At 48.2% G+C, this 21,815-nt stretch overlaps 1 protein-coding gene across 1 annotated transcript in view; it reads right to left on the bottom strand.

Annotated features, from left to right (window-relative positions):
• Positions 1 to 252: 252 nt before the first annotated feature.
• Positions 253 to 21,815, bottom strand: part of DNAH9 (dynein, axonemal, heavy chain 9) — a 257,020-nt gene continuing 235,457 nt past the window's right edge. The window contains exons 66-69 of the mRNA XM_014962673.1: positions 21,124 to 21,294; positions 18,445 to 18,627; positions 6,636 to 7,025; positions 253 to 1,013 (exon numbers count right to left, since the gene is read on the bottom strand). Coding sequence (XP_014818159.1) covers positions 786 to 1,013; positions 6,636 to 7,025; positions 18,445 to 18,627; positions 21,124 to 21,294 — 972 coding nt within the window. The 3' untranslated portion in view covers positions 253 to 785. The remainder of the gene's footprint in view (positions 1,014 to 6,635; positions 7,026 to 18,444; positions 18,628 to 21,123; positions 21,295 to 21,815) is intronic.

Genomic DNA, 21,815 nt, shown 5'->3' with positions numbered 1-21,815 from the left:
GCCTGACATCACAGAGTATGGAACATCCCTTTGGTCCATTGGGGCTCAGAACAGCAGTTCTCACCCACCGCATTCGTGACGATAAGTGCAACTCCCCCAAAGGCCGCGTCCGTCCCACCTCACCCTGCAGGCACTGTCCATAGAGGGAGCAAACATCTGATAAAGGACTCCAGTCCTTTTTAGAGACTAGTCAGGGAATAATGATTTTTATTAGTGCATTTCCATCATTATGAAATATTATAATCCCTGTGCTGTACTTTTACTGATTATATTAAGCACATTGGATATTAAAAGTATTTTTACTGTTTATAAAATTTAATGGAATATTAGCAGGAAGCAGTTCATATCCACAACATCTGCTGATCCCCCAACTTTCGACATTACGCATATGACAGAGAAACACTCAGGTATAGAAAAGAACCAGGTCTAAAGAATTGCACAGGTCACTGATCTAAGGATATTGGAGAAGGCCACTGACTTTAAAACTACTTTGAATCACAAAAGAGAAATAAACATTAAATTCAGATTGGAGCTCAGCACTCTCACGGGATCTGGCCATGGGTTGGGATCTTCTGGTGTTATGGTGTAGGAATTACAGGACATGGATTTGCAGCAGCCAGGAATCTGGTCCCTCTGCTCCTGTCACCTCCTTGCAGGCTCTGACTACTCCAAGTGCCCAGGACTCAGAGAGATGGAGCTTGGCTTTGCTCTCTGGATATTATTTTCTTAATTGTCTAAGAAAGACATCATTAGGGGTTTGCAAATGAAGTGGTCCTCTGGCCAGCCTAGATCTGCAACAGCAATGCCACACCAGCGAGCACCCATTTGGAAGGATTTTCTCGAGTTTTAAGGTTGAATGTCCACACGTAAGTTGGGCCCCTTTGGCGTGTTTTGTACACAGGACATGGGTACACGCTACGGGTATCTTGCTTGTCAGAGGGAATGGCTTTTATGAAAATGACAGGCATGGCTGGTGTTAGCTCCTTGAGCCTGGCATCTGTGATTATCCCAGTCTGCAAAGGAAAGAAGACAAAGCGTTAGGGAGGTGTCCAAGATATCCATCAGCTGTATCCCAATACGCACGGTCCTCTGTAATGTTCATACAGGCCTGACTCACTGGGCAAGTGAAGCATCTTTCCTGAGATCGATAGGGTGGATGAGTCTATTTGAGGTGAGGGTCTGGATCAAACACTATCCTCTCTCATCAGAAGCCTCCCTCCAGTGTATATTATTTCAAGGGGTGCATAGAGATGCCTGCTCTCACAAGATGCCCAAACCCCCACACACCTGAGCTGGACTTTGCAGGAGAATGATGTTTGGCTACATCCAGCCATATCATCCTTATGCTGCTCTAAGTCAAGATTTTGCCAGAGCAGAACCACCCCGTGGGCAGTTTGTTTGTGCCAGGACCAACTGTGGACACCTGAAGAGGGCTCTGGACAGAGAACACCAATCACCTGGTGGGGAAGAGTCTAAAAGGCACCAAGTAAGTCTCCACCACAATTTGAGCATGACCTGGGATACACTTGTCTGTGCAACACTTTGTGTAGCTCCAAAAGGCACCACAGGCTCGTTTCCACTCCCACGGGGGCTCACACCAGCCAGGTGTGACCTCAGACTCTTCCTGGGGAGTGATTATTATCATTAAATAACAAGTCCACATTCTCCTCTTCAAAGCAGTGCTCGCCCTCAGCAGGTTGTCTGACCCTGGAGAAGGATGAACGCTGTCAGGGCAGGAAACCAGCACCTTGTTTCTCTAACTGGGGTCTCTCTGGCAACTTCTCTTTCTCTTTCTGACCGTAAGATGCCCAATACATCAATCAGTTTCCAGGAAAGCTGGCAAAATTGCTTAATGGAAGCTCGAGAGGCCACATGAAAACAAATACAGAAACAGAAATAAAAACTTCTCAGTGATAAAGAAACTGCCTCTTACTGTAGCTTGGCTTCACATATCATCATTATTCCAAATGCTCCTAGATCAGACTTGCAGGATGAGATTCAACCTCTCTAGTAGTTTATTTAGTTCTGCAAATGAGTGAAGAAAAATAATCCCTCCTGTGACACACCTCAGTTTAATTGTAGTAATGCCATCTGTTACACTGAGCTGTGATAAATCCAACTGTGATTTAGAATTTTATATTTCCAATGTCCTGAAAAAACATTAAATAATTCTGGTAATACCTTGCAAAGGAGCTATTTATCAAGCATTATTATGCAGTCTTTTTAAATCCACATCTTTTATTTCTGAGGCTGGATTTTGACCAGATCTCTTTTTTTACTGCTGACAGTTCTTCCAATCAAATTGTCAAGACATATTCTACCTATTTCTGGGTTAAGGAGAGTTGAAATCTTCCTGAGGTACCACCTCTGTGGAAAATATCATTGTGTTATGTCTGGGCTGATTTGCATTTGCATTTTTTATCGCTCTCATCACTAGAGATTAATTCTACTCCGAAAGCAATTTTCACTAACGACTGGCACAGCGTGCCTGGTAGAAAGCCACAGTTCTGTGCTCAGAGAGCTCAGGTCCCTAATACTGAAGAAGTCTTCTCTTCTAATTGTTCTACCTTCTCAACAGGCAATTTGAAGACTGGGCATATTTTGCTGCCATGTATCGATGGGTGCAAAGACACGGAGCAGCTCTCACAAGCCAGGGACAGTAATGGATGGACCCAAATACACAGGCAGTAAAGGAGCATCCCCTCCCACCCACCACCTTTGGAGGTGTTACAGCCCTGGCGCACCTGCACCATGGCTAACTCAGGGTCAGTTGGCTTAAAGACCTCCAGCATGGCTTGGTTGTCTCACAATAGAGTTGCCTCTGTTTGCAGGGAAGGGGGCTGGTGATCTGACCATTGGTGTAGCCAGCAGGGACCATGGCTCCAAGGTGGTCCAGAGATGGCTGGGATTAGTGGCTTCAACGAGACATGGGGAATGAGAAAAAGAGCCATCCATGGAGCACGAAGTGAAGAACATGTAATGATGTGCTGTCCAGTAAAGCCAAATAAGAGAGGAATTTTTCTCACTGAGCAGTTTAAGAGTTGAGATACAGATGGAAAAGGGTTTGCCAAGTTATTAATTTTTCAAAACATCCATAAATAAGAGACTGGCTGTTCACAGCACAATTTGCTAGTCTCCCCTCCTTGGCTGCATTTTATGGTCATCACTGGAGCCCTCTCTCGAGCCACATCCTACTCTGGCTCTTGTAGCTCATAAGTATATGGGCATTGCTGACAGTTGACATCTGCAGGAAAAGGCTTCACATGATGTCTCAGCTCACTCCTCCAGGAAAATCTTCAATCTCTGATGTGAGAGATTTGATGTACCTGGTGCCACTGCAGAAGAACATGGCAAGCTGTGATGCCTGGGGCTGTAGCACCAGGATGGGGCTGTGCCGGGGCTGGGCAACACACTGATGTTGTCATCTGCATCTGCTGCTGGGAGCATCTCATAAAAGTGGGTGGTGTGCAAGTGTCCCCAAAGATACCAAGCTACCTGAGCCATCAAATAAATGTGACTGCTCCTTGCCACACAGATCTGCTCTTCTCAGCCTCTCTGCTGGTCTAAGACTGGTGCTTTACACAGGACTAGCTTTAAAAAGTCCACACCATAGCTGGTGTGGTTCGAAGGAGACACAATACTCTCAGTGTTCAGCCACCACTCAGGACACTGGGAACTGTGTGTCTCTTCCAAGAACAAGGTGGTGTGTCATCTACACCTGGCTAAGCTTCCTGTGGTGCAAAACCCACCTCTCCCCCGTCCCAGCCCACTCCAGCGCCCGTGTGAGCTGCCAGGCACACGCTTGGCATCAAACTCTCCATTGCTGGGAGCAAGGAAGCCAGGAACCAGCCAGCAGCCTCTATGGCTTGAGATACAACGTCTCACGGTGTCACTGGACAAACCATCTCTCACCAAATCCCAGTGACTGTAAGTCCTATAGCAACAGATCATTTGGACCCAAAATAACCTGTTTGGTTTCATTTCATCGAATAGCTGCCTGATATTTTGTAAGGAATGCTTTATAAATTTAAGACACCCAAGGGCATACATAAATGTTTAAATAAATAGAAAAATGGGAGTAGCGGAACATAGAGGGACTTTTTGCTTTTTTGGAGGCACAATCTAAATGTGAAATATTCTTTTAAAAGTGGAGGTGTTCCCCAGTGGAGTTCTTCTAAACATGAACTGCCATTCTTATCAGAGGATTAATTTGGAAGGCGTATAAAACCCAAAAGAACCAGGCACCTGTTTTAAAAATTGCTGCGTCCATTAATATATACTGGTGCTCCCTGGCTTACAGGTAAAATGAATAGTTCCACTAGATGGAAATGATATTTCAGTGATATTTCAGAGCAGCAACATATGAAAATATTCTTTTCCTTTCTGAAATAAATTGAAGCATGATACCCAGAGATTATGAATGGTTCTGAAAACGTAATTGCTCAGTATCTTTCAATCACAAGGAAAATGAAACCAGAGAAACACCATCTACTGAAGTCTGGATGGTTTCTGAAGACAAACCTCATTGCTGAATGCAGTCACCCACAGGAATGATCAGAGGGAGGCCGAGGGGAGAAGCCATGTGCTTCCCAAAAGATTTCTGGCTTTGCACCACAAAAACCTCTCACTCTTCACCCTCACTTTGGGGTGGGTAAAACTTACACAGAACCCAGCCATTTTTACTATCATATTTGGTGGGAATGATGGTAAAAGAAGACACAACAGCAGCCTCTGGAATCTATCTTTAACAGAGTATTTGATATTTGAGATCAGGAATTTTTTTAAACTTTCTCTGTACTGCTGTGGCCAGGTGATTAGCATCAGCTTAAAATGTTTGGTTTTGAGGGCAGCTGAGATCCAGTGCTCCCGGTGGTAAGGGTCTCCTTCGGATCTCCAAAACCTGCAAGGGGTTCTGTATGGCAGCCACCCCAAAGGCTTGGAGATGGGAGCAGGCTGTAGAACCAGGACTTGGGAAATGGACTGGGCTGATCTCTGTTCTCCTGCTGTGACTTCTGCTATCAGCAGAGCCAAAACCAGTGAGACAGGAGACCTGACCTTACACTCACCTGAGTTCTTTACAGCAACCTTCTGGCAGAGCATTTGCCAATGTTCCTGACTGACCGTGGCTTTCCAGACCCAATGTGAATGGCAACCCATTTCCAGAGAGAAAGTGGAGCCTTGACCTTCCAAAGTATTTGTGATAAAATGCACTGGATGCTGTGTCAGTGAATTCGAAGCTTTGCCTAATTTCCTACCCTTCATGGAAAATTATTTCAGACAGGGAGCAGAAACCTAAGTGGAAAGTATTAGATTTGCATTGATTGCAAGGTCAGGTTGGGATACGGTGTCTAACAGGCATGGCCCCTCTCCTCAGCATCCTACCACCAAGGTCCACAACAGATCAAGGAGGATCTTCAAGGTTATGACACTAAAGATCTACCTCTGAAATAGAAGTCTCCTCCTTCAGGGGGGTAAATTTGACACAGATAAGTAAGTTCTGGGTGACCCACTTTGACCAGCCCTCGCTCTCTCACCGATCCCTGGCAGCAGGAGCATGGCCCTGGCTGCCCAGAGAAGGAGCTGCGTGAATCACTGTCAGTTCATCCCCACAGGCAGCACAAACGGGGAGTCAGGGCACCATGGGCCAGGCTGAGCCTGGTGGGGATTTGCCTGATGGCTCTCGCCCCGCTGACTGCGCTCCTCATGGCTGACAGCTGTCAGAAGGGACCACAGGGACCATCCTCCTCCTCTGGGATGCTGCTCGAGAGATACCCTGGAAGAGGAGCACTGACAGCTCCATGGCAGGAAACAGCAAGTGGGCACCTCTCCTTCAGCTGCCTGGCTGGGGGTACGGTTCTGATGGCTGTGCTGCAGCTGGAAGGTACTGGGCCACATCCCGAAGGGGAAAGAAGAAGAGCACCCACACTGTCTGTTTGTCCCCACCATGTGGAGTCATCAGCCTGAGCCTGTGGTGACCATACAGGTTAGACCTTTGTGCGAGCTTTATTTGCCACCCTAAAGAGGTGGCTGAAGGTTGCAATTGATTCTTGGCCACAGGCTCTGTCTATGCAGAGGACGGGCTGCGGCACCCAACAGCAGGAAGGACAGTGGTCTACATGTGGTACATCCCACCCATTCAGCTCTGGGAACATGTAGGAGTCCTATCCTTTCTCACTGCTGCTAAAGAGGTGACATAATGACATCTGCCATGTCCCTTCTGGAGGCAACAGCGAAATTGCAGCCATGCATAGGTGCACGGACAACAGAGACCCAAAGGGACCCCATGTTTTCTGCCTGTAGAAACACCATGACACCAACCACGGCCCAGTCAATGTACCCCAAGGTTGAGATTCTCTTTGTAAAAACTAGATGTGTCACTCCAATTTGGCCCCCCTGAACTTCCTTGAAAAAGAAGCCATGAAACAGACAACTCCAAGGGGTGATTCATCTGCCCACCTTGGACACCCACTCTAGGCTGCAGAGGAGGGACCCATCTTCCCCATTCCTAAAGAGACAGCTCTAATGACTATTTTAGGTGAGCACCCATCTGAGAAGCTCCCCAGAGTGCAGTACCAAGCAATAAGGGCATAACCCCCATGGCTGCTCTCTCAAGAGGAGAGCCTTGGGGAGCTCACCTGCACATCCCAGCGCGCACCCTCCAGGAACAAACCATGGATGTATGCCCCTTCCCGAGGAGGACTGCTGAAATCTTCCCTGGTCTTTTTTGTCACATCACACTGCAAGGTCATCTTGTCCAAAGGCCACTCGTTCTTTCGCGCTGTGGATTGCATGATGGCTGTGAGGAAAGACTGGGGATTGAAGAACCCAGCAAGCCACACTGCCGAGGGTAAGGAAAAGTCTCCTGTCCAGGCCTCCAGTTCCTTGATGCGAGCGAGGAGGTCGGCAAACCACGTGCCCAGGCTGGCTGTGGAAGGGTAAGCCCACCGTACCCAGGACTCTGGCACCATGTCCAAGAAGAGGGCATTCTGCAAGTTCTCCATGTCACTTGTCATGGTCAGTTCTCCCTGAGTGAGAAAGGGCAATAATTAGCAGTCATGACTATTTCATCTGCACAAAGCCTTCTTGAAAGCAGAGGCCACACTAGGAAGCGTGGAAGGGCATGACACCCCACACAGCCACAGGTAGTCACACCCTGGGGATTTCTTTATGAGTTTTGGATTTTCATAAACACTTTCTGTTGCATATTCCTTCATCCTCATCTCCCCTAATGTAAAAATGCTACTTGGAGGAAAAGATGTGAATCCGAGTGACAGCAAGCATGAGCATCCCTCAATTGTCCCAGCGTGGTTTCTCTTTTCTCTCACTGATCTTCATGGGGTAGATTTTTCGAGGTGACAAGGCTGTTCTCACTTGAATGCCAGGGCAGAATACTGGATTCTTTGACAGTCTACTCCAAAAATGTCCAAATATATGTTACATAAAATCCTATCCCACTCCTCCCCTCCCTTCCCCTCACTCCCCTCCCCCTTTATTACTTTGCAGTGCAAGTCTTTTTTTGACTTCACATGGTGCCTGCAAATGTAATCACAGTTTCTTTCACAGCAGGGAAACACACAACAAATTAAGATATGATTCAGCCAATTGAGAGATGGAGAGAGGTTTGGCTTTTCCTTCATCCAGTAATTAATTATTTTTAAAGCTTTTGGAAACCTATATCAATTTCACCCAGGCAGGAGAAGAGCTGGAACATCACTGTGTGGCCCAAAAGGGCTTTTGGACAGCAATAACATCCCTCTTGACCTGCAGAGGATCCCCAGTGTCTGCCACATTAAAAATTAAGAAAATTTCTCCTGTATCCAACTGAAATTACATTAAATGTAAGCAAGATTAGATGGATGGTATCTTAATGGCTAAGAGAAGGCACACAGCTGGGGCTCACAGCTCTGCCGGAGGCAGCGGACACTTGCTTAGCAATGGTGGTGACATGCCATGAGACATTCTCCCTGCCACCATCTGGAGAAACTGTCCCTGGCAAAGCAGAAGCCTCAGCTGAGGCCAAAGTGCAGCTCATGTCTGGGCAGTGCCTGGAGCCTCTCACTGAGCCCAGGGCTGGAGACTGTCTCCCTGCCTGTAGGAGATGTGCATTGGTGAAGGACCTGTGCCACCATCTAAAGGATCTACAGTAGGAGGTCAGCAAACTGTGTAGCTTCAGAGACAATGAAGAGACCAACCGGACCTTCTCCGAGACCCTGCAGATACAACAGGAGCCTCAGCTCCCAACAGTATATAAGGCAGGCAGAGTCCTTGGGAAAGAGAGACTCCCACCATGGCCAAGGCTGGATGCTTGTGACCACCAGCAATGAGAGCAAGGCTTCCATTCCCCCTGAAGATCTGCAGATACAGAATAGGTTCAGTGTCCAGGTAGGAGACAAGGGCTTGAGAACTCTGTCCATCACAGCATCCACGGCTATGGAGCGCGTGCCGTGCAGCAGCACAGGAGATATCAGTGACAGTAGTAGCTGACTCCCTGTTGCAGAGGACAGCTGTCCCTGCATGCCGGGAGCTTGGATCCAGGACATTGTGGAAAGGCTGCTGAGGTTTGTCCAGCTTTCAGACTATTACCCCCTTACACTCTTTCACAGGACCATCAATGATACTCAAAGATGGGTGCACTGCCATTGAGAGGGACCCGGACAGGCTGGAGAAATGAGCTGAGAGGAACCTCATGAAGTTCAACAGAGGAAAATGCTGAGTCTTACACCTGAGGAGAATAATGCCATGCACCAGTACACGCTGGGGACCAACTGCCTGGAAAGCAGTTTCTGCCTCCCAGGAAAGGGCCTGGGAGTCCTGGTAGACAAGCTGCCCATGAGTCAGGAATGTGGCCCTGCAGCAAAGAAGGCCACCAGCAGCCTGGGCTGCACTGGGAGCATCACCATCAGTTAATGGCAGCACTCTGCTCAGCACTGGCGAGGCCACATCCCAGTGCTGGGATGGTTCAGCCTCTAGAAGAGACGACTCTGGGAGGATTTTTTCAATATCTATAAATATCTGATGGTAGGAAGTAAAGAAGATGGAGCCAGACTCTCCTCAGTGGTGCCCAGTGACAGGACATGAGGCAACAGGAATAACTTAAAATAAAGGACATTCCACTGACACACAAGTCCAAATATTTTTACTGTGAGGGTTGTTGAGCACTGGAACTACCAGGCTCTGAAGTCTCCATCCTTGAAAATGCTCAAAACCAGGCAGGTCATGGTCCTGGGCAACCTGCTCTGCCTGGCCCTGCTTTGAGCATGGGGTTGGACTAAACCATCTCCAGGACAACTCATCTGTGGTTCTGTGAGACTCAGGCCAAGCACTCTGCATAAACCAAAACTTGCAAGTGCAGGCTCATCTGCTGCAGGCAGCAACGCCCTTCACAGCTTAAATCCTTGCTGAGCTAGAGGGGTACAACACAGCACAGCAGTTGGGAGACTTCTAGTTAATGCTGATCACTGGTTTTCATTATAAACACTTACATTTGTCCTCTTATCATTTTGCCAAAATTTATCTGACTTACAATTTCTCTTTGCCTCGGGGTGAGTGTTTTTGGAAAGATTAACTGAAATCAGTTGAGCCGTTGCTGAGAACGAGGGTGAGGGAATTGGGTCAGTCTATTCACATTCAAAAATTCCAACTGTTCTTTCACAGGACGTCAGTGCCTCCAGCCATGAGGTCAGCAGAGGTGCCCTTTACTGGGGCCACAACAATCTATGAAGCTTTAGCAAAAGTTGAAATCTGCTTAAAGCAGCCCCAACAGCCATTTAGCAATGCTTGTCAGAGTCCAGCAGTTAGAAGTCTTTGCTGTTTATTCCTATGGTGACTGTGTCCCACAGAGCTCTGATTCACAGGTGACACGAAGGTGACTGGCTACAGGAGGACAGGGTCACAACTAAACACCCAACCTGACCATAGGAGAGCAGTGATGAGTGCCCTTGGTGATGGCCCATGCTGCATCTGGCACTAACGAGTGGGCGAAGAGAAACTTGATGAACACGGGCAAGTGTAGGGTCCTGCACCTCAGGAGGAATAACCCCATGGACCAGTACAGGTTGGGGGTGACCTGCTGGAGAGCACCTCTGAGGAAAAAGATCTGGGAGTCCTGGTGGACAACAGGATGCCCATGAGCCAGCAATGGGCCCTTGTGGCCAAGAAGGCCAATGGCATCCTGGGGGGCATCAAGAAGACCGTGGCCAGTAGGCTGAGGGAGATCATCCTGCCCCTCTGCTCTGTGCTGGTGAGGCCCCATCTAGAGCACTGGGTCCAGTTCTGGGCTCTCCAGTTCAAGAAGGACAGGGAGCTGCTGGAGAGAGCACAGCAAAGGACTATGAAGTTGATGAAGAGACTGGAACATCTCTCTGCTGAGGAGAGGCTGAGGGACTTGGGTCTTTTTAGTCTGGAGAAGAGAAGACTGAGGGGGGATCTGATCAACGCCTAGAAATACTTAAAGAGTGGGTGTCAGGAGGATGGGGCCAGTCTTTTTTCAGTGGTGCCCAGGGACAGGACAAGAGGAAATGAGCACAAACTTGAATATAAGAAGTTCCACCTAAACATGAGGAGGAACTTCTTCACTTTGAGGGTGGCAGAGCCCTGTAAGAGGCTGCCCAGAGAGGGTGTGGAGTCTCTGGAGACATTCAAAACCTGCCTGGACGTGTTCCTGTGTGACCTGCTCTGTGGCAAGGGGGTTGGACTGGATGATCTCCAGAGGTTCCTTCCAACCTCTACCCCCCCACCCCTCCATGTGGATGTTTATGAACATCCACAATAAAATTCATTTTGTCTGGCCATAAGCAAGGGCTGTACTTCCAAGGGGATGTGTCTCGCCAACACCCACCGATTCCAATCACAGCCGAGAGCACATTTGTACAGGCCCCATGCCTGGAAGCCACTGCAGCCCTGGTGTCCCCATCCAGCGTTGCCCCCAAAGATGTGTGGTATCCCATGCAGGAATCCCCTCCCTGGGAAATGTTTGTCTCTCAACAGGATGGACTGGTACAAGGCATTATCAAACCTCGGCTCCAAAGATGACTCATCAAAAGCAATAAACTTTTAAAGGCAGCACCTGAACCCTCTGGGTTTCCCCACAGAGAGCAGATTTCTGGTGGACAGAGAAATGTGTATGAAGGTTTTAAGATGGTTTTTGGTTTAACACTCCTGAAGCTAAAAGTGACAAATAGGTTGAATGAAAAGGCGGAAGCAGGACTATTTGCAGTTAGCCCTAAAACATGAGGAACAGCCATAACCACCTTCAAAACACACATCAACCTCCGTTATTTCTTGTGAGCAGGGACCAAGTGAGTCTGTGCCAGCAAATCATCTCATTATTTCTATTCAAAATGATGAGTTACCTGGTAAAAGTAACACTTTAAAGTCGTGTGTAATTCCAAGCAGAAGGGTCAAACACAAATTAAAGATTTCTCATTTTGGTATTTGCCATGAAGTGACAAAGAAATGCAAAGGCAGTGTGTGCCCCATGCATTTCCTCTTAGGCACCTGAGCTGTTTTAAGACAATTTACTGACCCATAATTAAAGCCCACACACCAGAAAAGCACGACCATGTCTAATCAGAGGGTCTGGCCATGAGCTTTACGAGGCTGTCAAGATGATTTGAACTCATCAGGGGGCAGTTGCCATGGTTGGTGTTTAAATATCATTGTGGCTCCTTCTTTATTCATATCACATGGATCATCATCTCCCATCCCAGAAGAACACAGACCCTGAGAGGACCTGTTTGATAGGCTGGTCTCTGGCTAAAGCCATGGCAAGACCATGCAGGAATAAAAAAATTCAGTACTGCCCTGGTGACAGCAGGACACTGAGAACCACGGGGGCTTCTAACAGCAGCAGGCAGTATTTTGCACCCCAGGAAAGCTTTTAAAGCAGGTAAAAATATTGCAAACCGTGTGCAAGCAGTCACATTGATTCATAGACATAACCCTCATGATCATATATCCTATCTCGTTTTATTTTTAGGAAACAAGTGAATTAGCAAATGTAATTCTCAGGAAGGCTTAAGAAAAGCAATTTTTAAAGCCAGCGCAGTCAAGCATACTTGTTGGAATCTCCTGTGAGGGTTCAAAGCATCTACAGCAGCTATCTCATATACTTGTCCAAACACAATTATGCATACATTTGCATTTCAGATGCTGAATACTAAAGTGCATCCAAAATGATTCCAGTTACTTTTTATTTTCCAAAATGTTGCGAGTAGTTTTCATTAAAGACACCCTTCAAGGAAATCCTAATCAGCCTGCAGATATTCCCTCAAGATGAGCAGACCATTGTCTGCACAGCTTATCAAGAAAGCTTTAAACTAGATTTGAAGGGGGACGGGGTTGGAACCGGGGCTACTAAAGTGGTGCCCAGGAACAGCGCGCCAATGATATTAGGTAAACGTGCCAGCCCTTCCGGAAAAATAGTGGGAAGACCAGCCCGGCTGAAGTGCATCTACATGAATGCACGCAGCATGGGCAACAAACAGGAGGAGCTGGAGGCCATCATGCAGGAAGAAAACTACGATTTAGTTGCCATCACAGAAACGTGGTGGGATGACTCGCATAACTGGAGTGCTGCAATTGATGGCTACCAACTTTTCAGAAGGGACAGGCAAGGAAAGAGAGGAGGTGGGGTGGCCCTTTACGTTAAGAACAGTCTTCTATGCCTAGAACTTAGCAATATGCATGATGACAGTGTCGAGTGCCTGTGGATAAGGATCAAGGGGAAGACCAATAAGGCAGACATTGTGGTGGGAGTTTGTTATAGACCCCCAAACCAGGATATAAAGACTGATGAAGTATTCTATAGGCAGGTGACAGAAGCCTCACGATCACTCTCCCTTGTACTCATGGGGGACTTCAATTTCCCTGATATCTGCTGGCAATATAACACAGCAGAGAGGCAACAGTCCTGGAGATTCTTGGAATGCGTGGAAGACAACTTCCTAACGCAGCTGGTGAGGGAACCGACCAGGGAAAGTGCCCTACTGGACCTGCTGATAGTTAACTCGGAAGGTCTTGTGGGGGATGTAAATGTGGGAGGCCGTCTTGGACAAAGTGATCATGAAATGATAAAATTTTCAATTCTCACTGAAGCAAGGCGGGGGGCCAGCAGGACTGCCACCCTGGACTTCCGAAGGGCAGACTTTGGCCTCTTCAGGAGCATGATTGGGGGTGTCCCTTGGGAGATGGTCCTCGAGGGCAAGGGTGCCCAGGAAAGCTGGTCATTCTTCAAGGAGGCACTCTTAAAGGCGCAAGATAAAGCTATTCCCAAGTCCCTAAAATCAAGCAGGAAGGGAAGAAGACCAGCCTGGCTAAATAGAGAGCTTCGGCTGGAACTCAGGAACAAAAAGAAGGCTTATAATCTTTGGAAAAAGGGCCTGGCAGATAAGGAGAAATACCATGAAGCGGTGAGGATATGCAGGGGGAAAATTAGAAGGGCCAAGGCTCAAGTGGAGCTCATCTTGGCCACCAATATTAACAATAACAAAAAGGGGTTTTTTCAGTATGTTAACAGCAAGAGAAAGGTTAGGGATAATGTGGGCCCACTGATGGATGAGGTGGGCACCCTAGTAGTGGAAGACACAGAGAAAGCAGAGCTGCTGAATGCTTTCTTTTCCTCAGTTTTCACTGTTAGGACTGCCCCTCATGAATCTGTGACCTTGGAGGCAAGGGGGACGGTATGGAGAGAGGAAATTTTTCCTCAAGTAGATGAGGACCAGGTTCGGGCCCACTTGGCCAAACTGGACATTCATAAGTCCATGGGCCCTGATGGGTTGCACCCACGAGTGCTGAGGGAGCTGGCAGACGTTATCGCTGGACCACTCTCGATCATCTTTGAGAAGTCGTGGAGAACAGGAGAGGTGCCTGAGGACTGGAGGAAGGCCAACATCACTCCAGTCTTCAAAAAGGGCAAGAAGGAGGACCCTGGGAATTACAGACCAGTTAGTCTCACCTCTGTCCCTGGGAAGGTGATGGAGAGACTCATACTAGATGTCATCTCCAAACAAGTTGAAGAGTGGGGGGTTATTGGAAGTGGGCAACACGGGTTTACCAAGGGTAAATCATGTATGACCAATCTGATAGCCTTCTATGATGCCATAACCGGTTGGTTGGATGAGGGGAGGGCAGCAGATGTCATCTACCTTGACTTCAGCAAGGCTTTTGACACTGTCTCCCATAACATCCTCATTGGGAAACTGAGGCAGTATGGGCTGGATGAGGGGACAGTGAGGTGGATTGAGAACTGGCTGTGTGACAGGACCCAAAGGGTAATTATTAATGGAGCAGGTTCAAGTTGGAAGCCTGTAACCAGTGGAGTCCCCCAGGGGTCAATACTTGGACCCGTGCTGTTTAATATATTCATCAGTGACCTGGACGAGGGGACAGAGTGTATCCTCAGCAAGTTTGCTGATGATACCAAACTGGGAGGAGTGGCTGACACCCCGGAGGGCTGTGCTGCCATCCAGCGAGACTTGGACAGGCTGGAGGGCTGGGCAAAGAAGAACCTCATGAGGTTCAACAGGGAAAAGTGTAGGGTCCTGCACCTGGGGAAGAAGAATGTCAGGCACCAATACAGGTTAGGGGTGGACCCGCTAGAGGCAACTACTGAAGAGAAAGATCTAGGGGTCCTGGTGGACAGTAAAATGGCAATGAGTAAACAGTGTGCTCTTGCGGCCAGGAAGGCCAATGGTATCTTGGGTTGTATAGGGAAGAGTGTAGCCAGCAGGTCAAGGGAAGTCATTCTCCCCCTCTACTCTGCACTGGTGAGGCCACAACTGGAGTACTGTGTCCAGTTCTGGGCTCCCCAGTTCAAGAGGGACAGGGAACTACTAGAAAGAGTCCAGCGTAGGGCTACAAAGATGATTCAAGGATTGGAGCATCTCCCTTATGAGGAGAGACTGAGAGAGCTGGGACTCTTTAGTCTGGAGAAGAGAAGGCTGAGGGGAGACCTTATCAACGCCTACAAGTATCTCAAGGGAGGGTTGAAGGAGGAGGGAACCAGACTCTTTTCAGTGGTTCCCACCGAGAGGACGAGGGGCAACAGGCACAAGTTGGAACATAAGAGGTTCCACTCAAATATGAGGAGAAACTTCTTCACGGTGAGGGTGGCAGAGCCCTGGGACAGGCTGCCCAGGGAGGTTGTGGAGTCCCCTTCTTTGGAGATTTTCAAAACCCGCCTGGATGCTCCTGAGTAACATGCTCTGACAAGCTCTAGGCAATCCTGCTTCAGCAGGGGAGTTGGACTAGATGATCTCTATGGTCCCTTCCAACTCTAGAAATTCAGTGAAATTCAGTGAAATTGTCACAAATTGTTTTCTGAGTTAAGCTTATTTTCACTTGATACAGTGAAATACCCAGCTAGCCTGACAAAATTTGGTCTTACTCTATCCTTTTATAATATTTATTATCCTCATTTTGGAGGCTTATCCTTCACTGAAGTTGCAAAATAGACACTCCGCTTGCAAAAACCACACTGGGTACAACATTAACATGCAAGTGCTTCCGCCCGGGCTCTGGTCTCACCGAAGTCATCCAGAACAAAGGGCTTTGAAATGCAACACGCCAGTTATTTTTGATGGCTACCAGTCTATCGCAATTTCTTTTCCTCTTAATGGGATGTCTCCTATTTTTGGACCAAACAATCACTTTCCACTACACAGACACAATGAATTATTCAAAAATTCAAATTAGGCATGACATTTCCAAATCGCCTTCTTTTAGCAGATCGTCAGTTAAAAACAATAAGACTTGCTTCCTCCGTGTTTGATTTATTCTCTTCGGAGATCTGCGGTTCCTGTTATGCAAACTCTCCTCCACTGAGTGCTGTCAGTAAAGATCCCCAATCCCAGAGATTACCGTGCATTAACAGCTCTCACAGGAGCTGCTCTCAGAAGGAACAATTAAAGAATGATTTCTCCTCTGAACTGAGCTTGAGACCTGGCTGTCAAGGCAGGACAACAGCACTGCCTACAGAAAGAGCCAGCAGCATCCCCTGGTCATTCTCCGGTACCCAGGGTGTGAGAAGGGCCCCTGGGGGATGATGGGCTGTGGTGTGGGTCGGGCACAACCTCCAACCCAGCTCAGCAGGGACCCACATGCAACCCTTGTTTGCAGCACAGCACCAGTGGGCGATTCTTCCATCTCAGACCCTTCACAGAATCACGGAATTGTCAGAGTTGGAAGGGACCTGTGGGGATCATCTAGTCCACCTTCCCTGCTAATGCAGGATTGCCTATAGAACATTACTCAGGACTGCATCCATCTTCAAATTTGTCACTTCAGCAAACGCAAGAGGAAGCCAACACAAATAGACACTGCTACTCGTCCGCTCTCCCGTAGTCCCTACGTCCCAGCCCCATGGTGTCTCTGAACCACGCTGCAGGTACCGAGGTTGTTGGGGCCAACCTGTGCAGTCATTAGAGATGCTTTTGGTGCATGTACCATCTTTCTTCCCTGCCATGATTTATGGCAGGGTTTGGGGGAGAAATTGGAACCCTCTATTATTGCCTAATTTCTGTTGTTTATTTTGTCTGTGGTTTATTTAAGCCCATGCATCCACTCATTCCCCCTACCAATATTAAATAGCTTATTCTTCTCCACATTAAATCTTATTACTACACATTGTCCCAGTTACAATTATATCTTGTTTGGTGCTCCAGGACTGAAACATTAAATCACTTCTGTTTACCTGTCTCAGAAAAGAGAATTTTCAATTCCACTGCCTTATGCTTGAAAATAAAGGAAATCTGTTTATAATAATTGACTACATAAATATTAGCCTATTTTATAATGGATTGCACATATTGGGCCATCACGAAGTGCATATGATACGTCTCTCTCTTTAATAAGGACAATAAGCATCCCCAGCGGGTGCAATGCAGAATTGTCTGAGCCAGCACAGACCCAGGCTGCTGGATTCACAGCACAACACGGCTGGGATTTGGAAGCAGCCTCGTCCTGTCCCTGGAGAGCCACAAGTACCTGAAATCCCAGGCCCAACCCCAGCACCACTGTGTGCACCCTGCAGATAACTCCTCTGAAGATCTCTCTTCAATACTGCCCTCAGGAGAGGGCTGAGACTGTCCTTCAGTCTCAGGACAGGTCCTCCTGCCTCACCTGTCAGCTCTTTCTGCTAATGGGGTCATAAAAAGTAGCTGCAGTTCCTTCAAGCGTGATGGTTCCCGTGCTTTGCGAAGTATTTTTGCGAACTGAGCTTTTTGGCAAAATGGGGTGACAGCCTGTTGTTCAGGAATGGATGGAGCAGGGAATGCCCCGTGACTGGTGTCCTTAATTGCTGCCTCTCACCATAGAATAGAGTCATAGAATCGTTGTGGCTGAAAGAGACCTTTTAGATCATCAAATGAAATCATCCAGGGGGCAACTTTGTGTCCATAATACAGGGAAGGCATCGGGGTAGTGTTGAAGCCACCAGTTTTGTGATGCAGGCTCCAGGCAGGGTTCCTCTGCCACGCTTAGGCCTTTCCAAGGGATGTCCAGCACTTGGCCAGGGTGAAGAGTCTTTGGGGACAACAAGGTGAAGTGTTGCTACAGGGTACTGGGGCTGGCTAGGCAGGCCCTGTCTCACTCGCAGTGCAGTCTGATCTATGCCAGTGTGTCCCGTCATGGGCAGTGAGTTGCCCTTTATGTTTTGTCCCACCAACTGCCTGGGTGGGGATTCAGCAGATGACTTCCCCTACCCATGGATGCAGCCTCAAAGCACAGCACTCTTGCACACCCTGCTGAACCAGGGGTGTCCTGCCAGCCCCGGAGCTCCTCATGGCTCTCCACAAGCAATGGCCAAAGCCACCACTCAAAGGGACAGACATCACCTTCTGGGAGCAGAGCCTAGTTTCTGACCAGGGTGGAGAAGCAGATGGGGGTGGAGCAATCATGGAGAGTATCTCCATCGGGAAGGTCAGCTCCTAAGCCTCCTCCATTAGCCAACGACTCACACCCAGCCAGGGGAGTTGTGTCTCTTCCAATTAGGCTTTTTCTCCTGCAGCTCTGGACATTTTGTGTCCTTACCCATGCCTAATTTTTCCTTTGATTTCAGCTCAGCTGGTGCCTTCAACGACACATTCTTACAAGTTCCCCACAGGACCTGGGCATTTTGTGAAAATGTGTGATTTTTTGGGTTACCTTTAAACAGGCTGTGTCTCAATTTCCGAGTGACCCACTGCTGCTGTGCTACAACATCAGGCGGTCAGAAGCGCCTGGTCTCTGCTCCCAGAAAGCAGCCCCTGCTCTGTGTGTCTGTAACCTCTCCCACCGGCCTGAGGAGAAGGAGCCATTTGAAATCCACCTGTGAACCCTTCCCCATGGGGCCAGGCTGGTTGTGCAGCCAGCAGTGCTGGATAGAGTGTGACCCCTTCACTTCCCGAGGACCTCCTCCACTCATCAAGATTTTACGACGACGCAGTGGGAAGCGCCCAGAGGTCCTACCTTCAGCCCCAGATCCAGCTCCCTGAGAGAGCGCTTGATTTCACTGGTGAGGACGTTCATGCGCTCACACTCCTGGAAGGCAACCACGGCGTAGGGTGTCCTCTCCTCCACCTTTGCCATCAGTTCCGCAATGTTAAACTCCTCCGTCAGTTTCTCTAACATCTCCTCCAGCAGCGCTTTCACCTGGAGGCCGGAGGGAAGAGAGATTGGGATGTGGGTGAGTGACCCGTTGGGTTTCCTGGGCTGGAAGCTGCCGGAGCACGGGACGAGGACTCTGCCACTTGGTGTCTCTGAAAACAATCAGTGTCACCTGTGCCGGGCACAGCACCTTTCAAAGAGCTTGCCCCATCCCATTAAAATTCAAACTCTTACAAAAGTCAATATCAGATGAGAGGCTCTCAAAATGGTGACTTAAAAATGTCACCCTGACACGTAGCAGACTCTGCTCTTCTTGGGTCCTACACCTGCAGTCTCACTTCTCCTGAGGTCAGACTCGGCGCCAGAAGATGGATGGGGCTACAGCCTCAGCTGAGCCTCAGGACAGCTGAGCTTATGAGCTGTTTCTCTGTGGTGTATTGATAGAGAGGTGATTATATACAATTGAATTTTAAGCTGAATTTGGCATTCTGAACTAATAGCGCTCTGGAAGAAATGCATAATGAAACAATTATTTTCTGGTCAACATTACAGCTGGGTTTGGAAACAGTGCTTTATATCTCTAAATAGTAAAGAGGGAAAGATCCAATATAACAGGATGTATCTAGTGCCTAAAAAATAAATAAAACGGAAAGAAACTTTTCTGATTGACAATGAGTCATGAAGACCCCGATCTCCATGGGATCAGCTGTATCTCTCAGGCTTACGTTAAGCAACTTGGTATGGAAATGTCTCACACCACGCTTTGCTTTACCTCTGTGCTGGAACCTGAGCAGGACTTTGGCTTCTCTGGGAGCTCTGGGGAGGGCACCGCTACAGTTCTGTGATCTGATGTGCAAATCCCGGTGTGTCAGTGACAGCGACAGCTGACAGCCAGCAACAGAGGCAGCCCCGGGTCATTCTATCGCTGTGCCCACCGACATTCGTATTTTGGACTCTCTCCTTCAATTTCCTCCCATCACTGCTCTTCCAAACCCTCCTCACCCGTGTCAGACGTCATGAAGAGGTGATGATGATGAGGCTGAAGTTAAAGCTCTGCCGGAAAAGCTCTTCAGCTGCACCTCAAATCAGCACAGAAATACCCTCTAATTTGAAATTCCCCTGCGAATCCCCTCGGCTCTGATTTTTTCACAACAATTACAGCACATTTTCTGTAATGTGGTCTCAGAAACCTGTGGGAGTAACTGAACTTGTCAGAGCCTCAGGAAAATGACAGGCTCACAGTTTCCCTGCAAACTCCCCAAAACCACCTCAGCCAAACCAGGGGCTGGAAATCCTCAAACGGAGGAGCTGAGAGACAACTCTTAACTCCCCCTCTTTCAAGGACCAAGTAAAAGGGATACTTGGTCCTTGACAGTTAGAGCTCAGAGAGATCACCTCCAGAAGAAAATTAGCTGTGGGAGCACCCCCCCAGACACCACCAGTGCCACATTCAGGTTGCTTTCAGGTACCTCCATGAGGACTTCTGTGTTCCTGTGACCAGTATTCTGGACTGGCACCAGGAGTTGGCAGGGTAGCCATGCCCTGTAATGCCACTGCTGGGTCACTCACTGACAGTTTTGCTGCTCTGGCCAAGGAGTGAAACTGTATTTCAGCAGCAGAAGGAGTGGGAAGAGAGAAGAGACAGTCACATTGGCTATCTCTGGGCACCTCCTTTGGTTTTACTACCTCTGTATTATTCCCCTCACCTCAAATTCCCGTATAAACTGAAAATTGAACATGCCTAGTGCTTCTGAGAGCCCCAGAGGCCCAGGCAGTAAGTTCCCCAGCTCCACACCAAGCCGTGTGTGAAACCACAGACTTCATACGGCCTTTCTATTAGCTATTCATTGATCTGCAAAGCTTGAAATACAGAGCTGGGACCTTACGACTGCAGAAATGAAAAACTGAGCAAGTGTTGGGTAGTTTGAGATCCTGTTATGAGAGCTTGGGTCAGATTTTAACAAGCTGTGAGTTTGGAGAGGAAGGGCTGAGGTTAAGCAAAAAGGTAAAGCGAAGGAGTTCAGCTGGAAACAAGGAATGACAAGGCTCCTGGGAGCTGGGTGGGACCCGGTGGCAACAGGAGGAGGTGGGCTGAGGTCTGGGTGGCACATTGTACCCGGGAGCCCATTGATGGGCCCGTCACAGCACGGCACACAGGGATCAGGGGCCCAGAGACAGCAGAGGCCACAGGAGGTTTATTTGCAACATCTTCACAGGATGCTAAACGAAGGCACTGCAGTTCAGGGGGCAATTAAAAGCCACTGTCCTGGTACTGACAGTACTCCAGTTACATCCCACCATGGTGATGTTCTGCATAATATGAGGCCTGTGGTTTTAGACACTCCCTTTGTATCCAGCAGAGGCAGATGAATAATATATTATTATTATATATTAATATAATATATATTATAGATAATACGAATAACATAATATAATAATCACATTATAATAAGCAGTTGTGAGCCAACCTCAGCCAGACAGGACTACTTAGGAATGAGCCAGGTACCAAAATTCAACAGCTCTTTCCTCTCTCACTCTCACCGTTTCTTCCCTGGTCCCCGCTCCTCCTTCGCCCATGCTGGCATCCCGGGGCTGCATCTCCAACAGGATGCGGAAGAGCTTCTCAGATGTCTGGGTGAGGAAGCCGATCTCAGCGTTGGGGTGGAGGCCATACAGGTAGGGAGACTCCGGGGGCAAGGTCTCGTCTATGTACTGTGCGGAGAAAGCCAGGGTCAGGTTAGACATGGAATCCAGGGCACTTTGCCTGCAGAGGTCACGGCGCTGGAATTATCACCCATCAGAGCACGCCCAATAACTCTGCCTGTGGGTGAAACACCAGCAACACAACAGCAGACAGGGCCCTATGACTGTCTACAGAAGCGCTGCCACTCCTGCTGTGAAAATTTAGTAATTGCTGAAGTTTGGCTTGGCTGCGTATATCAGGCTGGACCTTCTCTAGCAATTATCTGCTCTGCATTTCAGCATCAATATCCTGAAACCTCTTGGGGGAATTTAGCTTCCAGTAGTTAAGTTTTATGAACAAAACCAGCCCAATGTGCCTATCTCTGCTACCGCATTTGTGTACGAAGAACAGATGAGATCAGTAAGTAGATCAACAAGACCCTTCAGTGTTTCTCATCAAAACTGATGATAAAAGGAGCTTGAAAGGGCCATTTTAGCAAACAGTATGTGGATGCAATTTTCCAGGAGCCCCACTCAAGTCTCGAGAACCA

Source organism: Calidris pugnax, unplaced genomic scaffold, assembly GCF_001431845.1.
Source record: "Calidris pugnax isolate Ruff unplaced genomic scaffold, ASM143184v1 scaffold470, whole genome shotgun sequence".
In the NCBI taxonomy this organism is placed as follows: Eukaryota; Metazoa; Chordata; class Aves; order Charadriiformes; family Scolopacidae; genus Calidris; species Calidris pugnax.
The sequence above is the reverse complement of the archived record's forward strand: the minus strand, read 5'-3'. Positions and strand labels throughout refer to the sequence as shown.